Below are 14,146 nucleotides of genomic sequence, written 5' to 3'. Positions count from 1 at the left end.
TTGTATATTTGTAGCAATAAGGTATGAGTACTCAAATGCTAAACATTTCTAAAATTCGATCAAAAGTTGCATTGGATTGCCTAAAACAGTCAAGCAAAACAGAATCTGTCTGCAGCATTTCAAGTCGCAAAAACAGATATTTATCAACTTCAAGGTAATATTTTGAATAAATAGATATATTTATATTAAATAACAAGTTTAAATAATTGTAATATGTCTTACTTCATAATTTGGTACTTTTATTGCATATATATAAAGCAAATAAATTACACATTGCAGCAATTTTAACTATGAAAAAAAAGTTCCCACGCCCCGCCTGACAGAAAGTTACCAACATTACGCTTGCACAAACCCACTTCGAGGAATTACTCTTGGCAAGTTGCTGCAGGAAACATGTGAGAAATTCCCGGACAGAGAAGCCTTGGTGTTTTGTGATGGAAATCATAGAAGAACCTTTTCACAGTTTATGGAAGAGGTAACTTAGTTGTTTAGTTTGAATGTTACAGAAAAATTGTGATTGTTTTTTTTAATTATGTTATTCACAAAAAAATATTGTGATGTAAATTTTACAAGATTTTACCAAATTTTAGTATTTCATGAATATTTTTAATTAGTTTTGTTTGGTTCCCAATTTTGCATCATTAAAACTTTCTTTGCATGCAGGTCGACAAACTAGCTGCAGGTTTATTGCAAATTGGGATTGAAAAAGGTGACAGGGTCGGGATATGGGGTCCCAACACGATGGAGTGGACAATAACGCAATTTGCAACATCCAGGATTGGAGCTGTCCTGGTAAATGGGTTTGCTAAATTAAAGTAGAATAAAGTTTATTATTCGGTAATATAAATTTATACGTTTTTATAAAGTTACCTAACACGTTTTCAAATATTTTAAAAAGCAGCTGTGGTTCATTGTTTATGTATTATTGGCCAAAAAAATAAAAAAAGCATTATTTTCCCTTTTTAAGCAATTTCTAAACTTGTTATTTATTAATTTTTTTTGTATGTATATGTCTATGTTTATGTGTACAAGTCTAATTGGCAACCCAATAAGTCATACTGGTGCTTGATTATTGTGCATTATAAATGTTTTTATAGATTTAAATTTTTTTCAATTTTTTTTTGTTTGTTTTATTGATGTCCGAAAAATGACTTCTAGAAATGAGTATTGATTTTGCACATGATATTTAGGTAAATGTCAACCCAGCCTATCAGAGCCATGAGATGGAATATGCTCTAAAACTGGTTGGTTGCAAAGCCTTGGTTGCCTCTGCAACATTTAAGACGCAAAACTACTATGACATGCTGCGAACTGTAGCACCAGAAATCGAGAATTGTGAGCCAGGTCACCTTTCTAGTAAAGTGTAAGTTTTTTTTAACTAGTAACGTAAGCAACTTTTGCTTTAAATATTTAAGACTTGGGTTATTTTTAGTAACATGCATAATTAAGTGATTTTCCAAAAACATAATAATTAAATTGGAGTTAATTATGCATTACTTTGTATTTAAAGGACAGTGCAGCCAAATAAACAACATCCATTTTTAACTTTCCCCAGTAGTTGTCTGTAAACCCCAAATGAACCTAAAGCAAAGCAAAACAAAAGTAATTCCCTTTTATTACAGGTTACCAGACTTGAAGACAGTTATAATGATCAGTGACGACCATTATCATGGAACACTTAAGTTTCATGACCTCTTGGCTGCAGGGGGACCACGCGAAGTTGCAATGGTTCACAATATGCAAAACAAATTTCAGTTTGATGATGCAATAAATATACAATTCACTTCTGTAAGTTTAAATTAAACATTCAATTCTAAAACCAGTATTATTGGAAATTGTGTGTAATTCTGCTTCTTTACCGTTCTATATTTGAACTTATATACCTACAACTTGTATATATACAAAATGTGTTTGTAATTACTTAAGGATTAATTTATTGCTTAATGTCATTTTTAAATAAATCACTAGATGGATCTTAAAAGATAAAAATGTTTTTGTGTATATAATTAAAAAGAATAAATTGTATGATTTTATTTTCCAGGGTACCACAGGTCGACCCAAGGGAGCCACTTTGAGTCATCACAATATTATTAACAATGCACGCATCATTGGAGATAGAATGGGATACACTGAAATGGTAGGGGCCTATATCGGCTTACCATGAACTCTCATCTGTTTAAAACTATTACATTGCATTTATAGCCTGAATGCAATTAAATTTGAACTTAACTGCATTTCATGCTTGTGAAGTTGTGAATCACCTTGCCCTATATTTTCTTTTGTTTATTTTACTAGCGAAAATTACCGCATTGTCCTAATTTTTCTTTTATGGTCTTCACCGCTTTACGTTATGTGTTTATTGCCAATTGTAGGATGGTCCTGCTTAAAAACGTTTTGTTTTAATTTTTCCAGGACAGAATCTGCTGCCAAGTTCCGTTGTACCACTGTTTTGGCATGGTGGCAGGTAATATGTGCATGGCAACACATGGTTCCACCGTTGTTTTCCCTACAACTGGATACGACCCCGAAGCGACGATTAAGTCCACGATAGAAGAGAAGTAAGGCTCACTAACTGTGAAATTTATCGTGATAAAAGCAAGAAAAATGGACCGCTTAATATATTATTGTAGTTTAATGAAAATTATTGGATATTTGAAATTTGTCGCTTGTTTGACATATTTTTATTCATTCGAAAATATGTTTTTAGTTAAAAAAAAGCTGTGACGCCTTCAGTGATGGTTGTAATTGTACAACCAGAAATGCTTGATATCGCAACGAGCGCATTACTTTTACACTAGCACTAAAATCCTTAAAAAAAGAAAAATTCTGATTTCTAAACATATTACTGTTTTAAAAACTTGAAATATGTTTGTCATGCAGTCATGACTTTTTTTAACCACCGCTGTGCATATCCACAGTTGTACCACAATATACGGCACCCCAACAATGTATGTCGATTGCACAACGGTAGCCGAAAACATGAAATTCAATGCTCCGAATTTGACAAAAGGTAAATGTCTTTCAAAACCGTTGATTAAAAAACTAAGCTTTAAAATTCTATTCAAACTACTTTTATGTGGAATTTTCAATTTTGTCTAAACCACTTAATCTGATCTCACTTCGCAGGCGTAATGGCTGGATCCCCGTGCCCGGGTGAATTAGTGAACAGGACGAACGAGGTTCTCGGTGTAACGGTACAGGTTAGTGGGTGTTTCTGCAAGAAAGTGAACTTGAAACTGAACGGTGGTGATTATTGTTTGCAAACAGAGTTCACCATTCCGCCCTTGGCCGCAAAAATATGTTTAGTCGTGTCAGCTAAATGGTGTGTCCGAGAGATCTGTGTACAACCAGATTTACCACCAATTTATTCACGAAGCTTTGTAACTACAAACTGTATAGGTTAGCAAATCCTGAGCAATAAGTAGACGTGTGACAACGCCTGACGGACACACCCGATAACTCAAGGGTATATCACTGATAAATATTGAAAAAAAAAACATTTTTTAAAGAGGCTTCACTCCCGAAAATGTGTGGCAAATTTGTAAATGCCGGTTTTATTTTGCTTTTATGATACATTTTATATTGTTTTTACAGAAAAGCACTGTAGGCTACAAGTGGCTCATAGCTAATGTTTTTTTAGATCAGTTTAAGTCCGAACTGTTATATTTGTATGTTGCATATACGATACGGGTTGCAATGACCTCCGAAACAATTTATTTATTGTTTTTTATTCTAAACCAGAAATAGCAGCACCAACAACAGGAATTACTTGTATTTTTTTTTATGAAGTGAAAAAATTAGTTGCTGAACATATTTATTGACATTTGCAACTATTTCCCTTCGAGCCTGTCTGTATATCGGGGATTACTAAGCAATAAACGCAATTTCTTGCCTAAGCTAAACACGTTTTTAATGGAAAAACATAAGAAATTGATTTTTTATCAATTTTATGCTTGTACGCTAAAATCAATGTCTTGTGCACTGCTGTGCTGTATTACAAGTATTATTTAGTTTACCGTGAGACTCCTTACTGCTGCTTAATTCCACGAAACTGTGATTTATCACGCGCTTTTGGTTTTGCTCAGTTTTTATTTTGCCATGGGAAAATCGTGTTAGTTGCTTGTGTACAAATGCTAGTACCTATTGTTGGAAAATTTGTATTTGGCAACACAGGTGATTTCGTAACTTCCGAATGCCGGATTGCGAACTAGCTTTTTTCTAAACCAGCTTTCGCAAAATTAGGGAGCACAGTAAATTGCGGGTTGTCGTGTCGAAAAATGACAACTCTCTTTATTTCCTGCACTGCGTGATGCTTATGTACAATGGTAAAAATCTTTTTCGACTGATCTTTTATAGACTAGAACATAGGTTTTATAGGCAATATAAAACCTATCTGCTTAAATCCGAAGCTCACAATCATTTCTGCACTATGTGTACATTTCTTCATGAAAAGTGTGCTATTAGAAACAAAAGAAAACCTATATTGATATCCGCCTAATTTTGTGCCTTCATTTCATAAGGAGGACAAAGCTGTTGCCAACTTGTGTGCATGGTCGCGAATTAATTGTGGCTCCGTAGTTATTGTTCGGTCGTTCGATTACATCACAAGAGAAATCGCGATGTAGGTTAATTTTAATTTCTCGCCCTGTTTGTCACAGCTGCTATCGTTTTGCGTAAGTTTGTTGCCGTGAGAAAGAGAAGCGAGTTTCTATTTTTTCTGATGAAGTTTCATTTTTGCAGACCACCGAATGGTACAGCTTTGTGAGTTTGGAGAGCTTGAAAACAGCTATTTTATTTAAGAATGTTAAGGTTAATTTACAGCGTGTTTATTGAGAAAGTTTTGGTATTGAGATTGACGTGAATTAATCGTCGATAATATATCCCTAAATGCTTTAATAGTTTTAAAACGAAGAGATCACTACATACGTTAGGCAAGCAGCTTTGGACTTCTTTCGTAGACCATTTATCCACAGCGATAGACTTATAGAATACAAAACAACAGGAGTCTGAATCTACCATACCCGTTGTTCGTTTATTCGCCCAGGTGTTAGCGTTCACTTTTGCCGAATAAAATGAAGCTTTATGTGGCGTTAGTTTGTCTGCTGGTCGCGCAAAAGGCCGCCTCTTGCCCACGCAGTTGCGACTGCGACAAGCGAAAGAAAGTGGTCAGTTGCGCCGGAGCCAATTTACGGCGTGTGCCCCGACCTATACCGCCCTTTGTGCAAACCCTTAACCTCAAGTTGAACGCTCTGGCCGGCATACGAAGTAGCGACTTTGCCGGCCTCAGCAATCTCGGTAGTCTGCTGTTAAACGGCAACGCTATAAGCGATATCGAGGAAGGCAGTTTTTCGCCTCTCAGAAGGCTCAAGAACCTAAATTTGAGGTCGAATGCTCTGACTGCACTGCGACGAGGAATGTTCAGTGGAATTTCGAGGACCCTGAAGAATCTGTTTCTTCACGAGGTACGTGATTTTGTAGCTTTAGACGTTTCTAATTCTAGTGGTGTGAATATTGAAAAGCCTATAAATATACTTAAACCTGAAATTGGCCTTTACTGCTAAATGACAAAAAACCCAGGTTTATATGCTAAGTTACATTATCACTACAATTTTACGTAAGCAAGTTATGATTGCATATTGACAATTTAGTGATATTTATAACGCATTTGTTATTTGATTTCACGTGTTCATTTTTTCACTTAACGTTGGTTAATTAAAAATGCAGAACAAAATCGCGGGAATCGAACCCGGAACCTTCGCACCGCTAAGTAAAGCCTCACTGCAAGTCGTTTCGCTCAAGCTTAACAGTCTCGGGGAGATCCCCCAAGGTGCACTTAATGGACTCGGAAAAGTTAAAAACCTTTTTCTGGACGATAATCAAATTAAGGTGAGTCGACATAACGTTTTTAATAATAATTTTTTCATGTTAACTTTATTAACCGAACCTGTACTATTGTTTAGTACATTCGAATTAAAATGACCGTTTTAATTCTCCGATCTATGTAACGTTAGTGTTTTGTTGGAGATGTGAACAGTATAGGCATGTTACTATAATTTAGTTTAGTAAAATTCGTAGGGCTAAAATATTTTTAAGAGAGTGTAATAGGACCCTTACGATTTTTTTTACAAAAGCCAAATATTTTTTTCGGACAAGATTTCAAAAACATTTTTTTTTTTCAGACGATATCAGGCCTTGCAGCACTTCGAAGCATCCGCAGGTTGTCGCTAGACAACAATAGTCTGACCATGCTCCCCGGTGACGTAACACTGCCGTTACTATCGTTTCTCAGCGCCGCCGGAAACAAGTTAAAATCGCTGCAGGACGAAACGTTTTCCGGTAAGTCGAAGGATTATTTTAAAGAAAACGAAACGTTTTTTTAAAGCAAACTAAAGAGGCACGATTAACGTAAAAAAATTACACTGAGAGGTCTGCGGCTTATATCACAACGGTAAATGTTAGTTGTCAAAGTAAGTGTAAGTATAGGTTGCAACATTTGTAAGTAAGTTACACTCTACTAAATGTACTAAATTCAGTGCCTAAAAATTAATTTGGCAAGCTCCAGACATCTCGATCACCTCAAACAGTTTGAAAGTACATTTGTCGATATACTGGTCGCAATGTTTTAATGATTAACAACAATGTTTACAATTAAGACTTTGCAGCCAAGCAGACAACATTTCGGTGTCACTCAATAAAGTATGAATTTTCCCAGAATATGCCTTGCGTTATTTCAGATCTCACCAAATTTGCGTCCCGCAGGTTGTTTCACACAACTACAATTCGATAAATTTTGTTTTCTAAAATTCGATATACCAATGTCAAAATTAATTCATAACCCTGCCCTGATTTGGTCATTAAACTTCAGCGAAAGCTTTCCGAAGCAAACAGTGTAAAATATGTTGTTTATCAATGCCTGTGTATCTGTTGTCAATAGGTTTAATGAATTAAAACGGGCCACGACTTAGAGTTCTGGTATCCCTGATTATTTAGTACTATTGACCTTACAGTTGTTCACTACTACAATCGACAATCGTATTTATCTATTGAGCAAAAAACACATTTCTTTCCACAGGCATGGCACGGTTGACCCACCTCAACCTGTCCCACAACGTCATCACTCACGTCACGCCGCTGACGTTTGTCCCCCTTGCCAAGCTTCGAACCCTTGACCTTTCGAACAACCGACTGCGGAGCTTACCGGCGCTACCCAGCGGCACGATTTTAGTCGATCTGCGACTGGAAAAGAATCCATGGCACTGCGACTGCAACATGCAGGTAATTTAGTCTTCCAAAAACACCTTTCAATGCCAAAGAAAAAACCTTTTCAATACTCAAATTGGATGTTTATGAACGTGTGGGGTAGAGTAGGGTATCCCATTCTTTGTACCCAGACTGATACCTGATACAATGCTAAAAATATACAGCCGACTAATTCGATACCATCAAGTTGGTCAAATTGCCATCAAGTTGGTCAAACATACAAAGATCTTGTTTTGCTTTACTTTACAAAGATTAGTTATCTTTGTTTCTTTATTAAGATTTAACAAAATATATTTTTATATGTCAGACATCCCCAGTGCAAAGATCACATCATTGGAATTATGCATAAAATAACTTCTAAGGGATTTAGCAAAATGTAAAGAGAATGGTGTAAGCATTTGTTGTCACGGGTAGTTGTTACTGGTGAACCCCTTGCTGTTTCCAGTTTTGTGTGTGTATGTAGCGTCTTGCCTACTTTCACATCCTTCATTAAAACCGATTTTGTGAGACCGTTTTTGTCAAAAAATTTTCCCACAATTTATTTTACAAAAAATTTACAAATTTCTTACAAAATCGTTTTCCAGGACTTCCGACGCTGGACGGAAGAAACCGCGTTCGACGTCACATGTGCGTCACCCGGCGAACTGGAGGGTCGCAACGCGAAGAGCCTCGAAATTGAGGACCTGGTTTGCTCGTCCGAAACGGCGCTCGAGGAACCGGTTTCGGGCGGTTCAAACTCGACCCGAATCCCAGGCACGACCAAACCGAAGCGGTTCTTCTGCCCAACCAGGTGCGTTTGTTCTTCCGAGCTGCAGCACTTGAATTGCAACGGGCACGGCTACACTTCGGTGCCGAGTAGACTGCCAAGGACCACCACTCTGCTGGATTTGAGAGACAACAGGTGAGCAGCATACGCATTGTCATTTTGATTGAAACATTTTTTCATAAAAAAATCATTTTCCTAGCAATGAATTTGGGTGACTTGCAAACCATTCGACTCTGTTTTTACATTCTTTCTTAATCTTTTTCCGCAGTTTGAGGCGTTAAATATGCCCCGTTTGTTCAGCTGTTTCTACTATTTGCTACAGAATCATGAAAAAAAAATCCCCGTTCTAAATCCCCGTTCTAAATCCCCGTTCTAAGCAATGATCAGTTAACTTGGGTGCCTTGCAAACTGGTTGAATTTCGTTTTTGCAACCTTTTTCCAATTTTTTTCAGCAGTTTGAGGCGCTAAATACGCCCCTTAATACCCTACTTTGTTGGGCATCCCTTCGAGTATATCCTTCACAAATTTGTCTATTTTTTTCAACAGAATAAAGATTCTGCAGCCTCGGGCGTTTGGATACACCCAGGACGTGATTTCACTTCATTTGCAGCGAAACGGGATGACAACCGTTCGCTCTGGCGCCTTCAGAGGTCTCACCAAGCTTATTTACCTTTACTTGAATCACAACAAAATCGAGGAGATTGGAAGTGACGCATTTGATGGTGAGCTGAATTTATTCGGATTGGTTGTTAACAGTTATTAAAGTGTTTTTATGCACTATATTATACATGTAAAATAATGTAGCAGTTCTTGAATTCGGAACACCGACTCTAGAATATCAAACCCCCCGGTTTTATTTTATATGTATACAATTTGATGCCAAAATTCCGATTGAAAGCGGTCATATTTGTCCACTCGCGTACGTATGTAATACGGAGCCACTTTCCATTTAAGGCATTTTTAATGAAACTGTACGTTTTAAATTATATTATTATATATAAACGGCAGATTTTGATTCCAATGTTTAGGTATTCTTATCCTTAGAATCGTGTATTCCTTTCCGAATTTCCACATGACTGCTAAAGTTATACCAAGCTAAACGTTAAATTAACTATTTACTAAAAAACTTATTGGCCGCCGTTAATTGACAAACATGCATTGAAATAATTTGAAATCATTGCCATTATTTAAGACAAACAAATAAAACGTTTAAAACACTACTTTTTGAAGTCTAATATAGAGTTGTAGCTTTTTAATATTTTATTGGTAAACATTCCTTGGCGCAAAATATGTGTAACATATTATAGTTGGAGTTTAAAGGTTGCCAAATAGCCAATCAAAATCAAAATAGTCCCATCGGAAAAATGCGTCAACCACATCACATGTATTTCTTTTGCCTTTTGCCTTTTTTTTCTTTTAACACGTTTCGCCATTTTTGGTGACCACAGCTTGTTTTGTTGCCTGCAAACTGTTTTATTATCAAAAAAAAAAAATTAAAAAAATTTAACAAAAAGAAAATAGTTTTTCTATTTTTTAAACTTGTATTGTTCCTTACCAGATCTCGAAAACCTTTCCTACCTGTTTCTCGACCACAATCGAATCGTGGAAATACCGGCGGGCGTTTTCCGCCCTCTAACGGCAGTATTCTCCATCTACCTGCAAAACAACAACTTGGTGTCGTTGGAGAGCAAATCCATGGAGGGTCTGAACAGACTGAGGTGGCTGGATGTGTCAAACAACAGGTGAGAAAAGTATGGCGTTTCTAGCGCGCAACCTGCATTTTGCAGCAGGTATACGTTGTTGCGTTTGTATTCCATACTGAAGAAGTACAAAGGGTTGGAGATCTTATCACGATATTTTTGAGCGTTGTCTACTGCACATGCCTGAATTTTCTGCACTGATATATTCTCGTATGAAACATCTCTTCTGTGTTTACTTGATGTAACATTGGTTCTATGTGTTAGTCATTTGTTTTTTTCTGTTTGCGATCCTAAGTTTGCGATCATAATGCTTCAAAATACCTCCGATTTATATCACTACAAGTGGTTTATGACATTTTTGAGCGTTGTCTACTGCACATGCCTGAATTTTCTGCACGGATATATTTCGTATGGAAAAATCTGTTATGTATTTAATTGGTGTAACATTGAACGTATTGGGACAGGTTTTGCAATGTTTTATTTTACTGATTCCATGTTTTACGCATTTGTTTTTCTGTATACATAGACTGGCGACGTTGGAAAGCGCCACGTTTGAACATTGCTCGATTCTCCAGCGGCTCTACTTGTCCAACAACGAGCTCACAAACTTTCCTGTGCAGGCGCTTGAAGGTGACATGTTTGAAAATGGAAACCGTAAAACCGAACTTTATTTCCGCGTGTTGCTTCGACAAAGCATCTGTCGTTTAAAGTTCAACCACTACTCTGAGATTTAACCAATGCTACCGTCAACAAATTTCATAAATAACAACCTGTATTTTTTTGGTTAAAAAATAGTTGTCTGTTTGTAATTTAAAACATTTTTATAGCTTTTTTATAAAAAGAAAATACTTTTAGCGACCTTAAGTTTAAAAAAAGTTCGATATTATGATGAAGAAAAATAGCTAACTTATGTATTTAATACAATTTGTAGGTTATTAAATTGAAGTGTTCTAGTTGATTACTATTAACATACACATACGTTTTGCTTGAATCTATTAACATACAGTGTGATACTGAACAAACATTCGTTAACATGCGTACAAAAATTAGCTTTCGAGGTTAAACACTACTTTGTAGCTTATTAGACGCGAAATTTTAAAAAGCCCACATCTTTCCCAAGGTCTCGCACTCCTTAACACGCTCCACATCGGCGGCAATGCGATTGACGTCATACCCGCGTCATCGGGCTACCAGTTCACGTCACACATTTTGCGGCTCGACCTGTCGTTCAACCAGATTCACCGAATCGAGAAGTCTTTTCTCGAGAGCCTCAACAACCTCAAAAAACTGAACTTGTCCGGCAACATTCTTGAAAAGCTTTCGGGTCTGCCCGCCAACACTGAGAACGTGGGTAAAAGTTAAAAAACATATTTACGTCAAGTTATTTTTTACCAACGAATTAAATTAACCTTAATTGTGATTTTGTTCTAATGTACATAGTTGTTTTATTTTATATGCATTACGATTACTAAAAATATATCTTTGAGAATGTACAACATTAAACAGAAACCTATTTGTGCTTGGATATAACAACACTTACCTAATGTATTAAGTTAACATTATGTAACACTGGTTGGGTGCGAAAAAATGTTACCCTCAAACAAATACGTAAACAAACGTATTTTTATATAATGTTGGACAAAATTTACTTAGAACATGAAGATTGGCCTTTTTAGATCAGACTACTTGGCCAAAATAATAATATATTTGTTGCCAGCGGTATATTTGAAATCTAGTGCAGATGCGCCGCTTCTTAATTTAAATGAAGTGTTTTTATTTTATTTATCTAAAAACTCGACGACTGCTGTTAATGCTTGAGTTCAAACTTTTAGGTTCTTCCATAGTTTTTGTGTCAATTAAAAAGACATGATCATGCTAAAAACTTTTAAACCGTAGTAGTTAATAAGTAAATAGGTGAAACAACCTTAAGTATGTTAGATAGAGTAGATAGAGTAAGATAGAGTAAACCTTCACATGTTTTATCAAAAAAGAAACGCCTAAGTTGTCTAAAACATAGAAAATAGTACAACTCCATTTCCAGGTTGACCTGAGCCACAACCCTTGGCGCTGCGACTGCCGAATCGACGCGTTAAAAAGATGGGTCGACATCCACCAATCAGCGGGCGTCACGTGCTCCGCGCCAGCCAATCACAGCGGACGGAACCTACTGGAAGTTCCTGCTGGCCAGCTGAACGGCGGTTGCACGAAAAGTAAGTCTTTGTGAACTATTTGTTTTCGAAAGGGCTTCTGCAGCGTTTTTTTTGTTTTTTTATAAATTTCCTTATTTTATACAAAATTGTGGTTAATATAAAAGCAGTTTTGTTTTTCAAATATGCATTTGACGTTTCTCAATGCGAAAATGTTTAAATTAATTTCATATAATCTTAATGGTTTTGATACATTTTAATCTTGTAAATAGTTCGTCTTTTTTTCAGAATTTCAAAAAGCAAAGGTACAAAAACCTAAGCGCAAGAAAACAAGAAAACGTAAACAAGGTCGACGAGCAAATTGATTCACCGGAAAATTGATGAAACAGAGACCACTTTCAAGCACAACGCCGTGTTTTCTGCACACATTAGATAGTTTTTTATATATTTTTGTACATATCGACGTTAATGCTTTGCGTAAGTTGATCGCTTTTGCTAATAAAACACACGTATTTATGTTCATCGTGGTCTAGTGCAAAAGGATTAATTCACGGCTTTCATTTTGTGTGAAGCAACCGAACAAAAAATAACGAAAATTGTTAACCAAATATATTTTAGGGTTATTCGCAGAAAAATGCAGCGACGGGCTTGTGTTTGCCCAAACCCAAGTTCTCATTCGGTATACAGAAATAGTTTACCGTACTTAAACTAAATACCTTGTTAAACGTTGTTGTTTTTGCGTAATTTGAATTTAACTTGGTATTTTGAATTTTTTCGCGTAATTCCACATCTAATGTTTCACCGAATCTCTCACGCACCTGTGTGTATGACATTTGTTTTCAAGCGTACTTTAACGGCAATATTTGTCCACATTTTGTGCCTGGCGTACGTGTTGCTGTTGGCGGGGTGGAAATTTTACATCACACGTCATTTTTTGTGGGAAAGTTAAACACCTCAGCTCAGGAACTCCTCAAGTCCTCGCATTGAAAAGGCGCTTACGCAAGCGCCGGTGCGGATCCCCGAATTCCTCGAACAGCTTTCCAGATTTTGTCGCCACGTCACAAACGGCCGATTCATAGGTCACAGAGGCCCGATCTGTTTTTGCCCCGAATCGTGGGAAAGCTGCGCTGACTTTTGTAACGAATCATCGCGAAAGGCGTTCGATCCGCGAATGAGAGCCCAGTTGTCGGGAGTGGGTAGGGAATATGCCTCAAAGCGACTCGAATTGGCCGCGATTCCACTGATAGGCTAGCGCATCTGAAGGCCATGTTGTTGTGCCGTGCGAGGCAATCGCGGCCCCATATAAGCCCGGTTTGTCTGGGAAACTACAGACCCACTCTGCACTGACAAAGCGCTTTCTGCGCGCAACCGAATAAGGCTTAGCCTCGGGGAGATGATATGAGACTCAAGCCGATCAGCGCTGTTTTGGCAGCGCCTTGGGGTTGCCTGGATGTTATTTGCTCGCGTTTGCCCGGTTTATGTAACCCCCTTTCACCTCTGGGTGCGTCGCGTCGCTCCTGTAGTTCTTTTTTTAGGGTAACAGTTTTGTTTTTTTGATCAACACGGCCACCATTTTGATTGTTTGCAAGCCCCATCAGTGTGTATGAACGGCTAAACTAAATGGCAAGCGTGTTAACCACAAACATTAGTGTAGTACTTGCCGGACGCTTTTGAAATAATATGTAAGGTAAAAAAGCAAATTTTTTTTGAAATATCAAGCTTCATACTGACGTATACGATTTTCGAAATTTTACCAGATATCAGAGATGCTATAAAAAGAAACTGCATTTCTTCGAAACCGTCGTGTCTTGAAACCTTCGCCTCCACATTGCAATAACAATCTGGAACCTATTTCATATTTATGATTGCGGGATTGACGTGAATCTATATCTGTTAAAGTTGCGGCACTGTCCATCAATAATTAATGTTAACGACGCGATGCAAAACGTCTTGGCACAACAAAACTGCGGCATTAGCATGATTACAAAACCTTACCAACGACAGCCTAAAAATGACAAAATTTTAGTAATAACAGAAATTTTCGTCTGTTCCAGCTTTTCATGTATATTACAAATACCCAAGTTATAGCCAAGATGATTTGTGACATGTTTTGAAAAAGTTTTTTTGCCAGATACATATGTAATGCATAGTTTACAAGATGGTGCGTATAAAATGTTATGCTCGTTTGAATTACGCTTCTCTATTAAATTATTTCGAGGTAATGGATACAAAGCAAAGGTCGACACGAGTAGGCTACTTAACACTTATACTAG

The 14,146-nt window shown here is 37.0% G+C and overlaps 2 protein-coding genes across 2 annotated transcripts in view; both read left to right on the top strand.

The window, feature by feature from the left end:
- The window catches only part of LOC146133344 (medium-chain acyl-CoA ligase ACSF2, mitochondrial-like), a 32,561-nt gene continuing 18,415 nt past the window's right edge, over positions 1 to 14,146 (top strand). The window contains exons 1-9 of the mRNA XM_083397555.1: positions 1 to 154; positions 280 to 475; positions 664 to 792; positions 1,191 to 1,363; positions 1,623 to 1,788; positions 2,042 to 2,137; positions 2,413 to 2,558; positions 2,919 to 3,010; positions 3,127 to 3,200. Coding sequence (XP_083253681.1) covers positions 24 to 154; positions 280 to 475; positions 664 to 792; positions 1,191 to 1,363; positions 1,623 to 1,788; positions 2,042 to 2,137; positions 2,413 to 2,558; positions 2,919 to 3,010; positions 3,127 to 3,200 — 1,203 coding nt within the window. The 5' untranslated portion in view covers positions 1 to 23. The remainder of the gene's footprint in view (positions 155 to 279; positions 476 to 663; positions 793 to 1,190; positions 1,364 to 1,622; positions 1,789 to 2,041; positions 2,138 to 2,412; positions 2,559 to 2,918; positions 3,011 to 3,126; positions 3,201 to 14,146) is intronic.
- LOC146133346 (uncharacterized) lies at positions 4,102 to 12,646 on the top strand. Its single transcript, XM_083397017.1, has 11 exons — positions 4,102 to 5,462; positions 5,725 to 5,886; positions 6,180 to 6,336; positions 7,073 to 7,275; positions 7,845 to 8,161; positions 8,573 to 8,748; positions 9,585 to 9,768; positions 10,253 to 10,380; positions 10,847 to 11,073; positions 11,768 to 11,936; positions 12,162 to 12,646. The coding sequence occupies exons 1-11, from the start codon at positions 5,073 to 5,075 to the stop codon at positions 12,236 to 12,238; spliced, it is 2,190 nt and encodes a 729-aa protein (XP_083253143.1). The 5' UTR covers positions 4,102 to 5,072; the 3' UTR covers positions 12,239 to 12,646.

This window comes from Ascidiella aspersa, chromosome 9, assembly GCF_963924565.1.
Source record: "Ascidiella aspersa chromosome 9, kaAscAspe10.2, whole genome shotgun sequence".
Taxonomy (NCBI): Eukaryota; Metazoa; Chordata; class Ascidiacea; order Phlebobranchia; family Ascidiidae; genus Ascidiella; species Ascidiella aspersa.
This window is presented reverse-complemented; position numbering and strand designations above follow the sequence as displayed.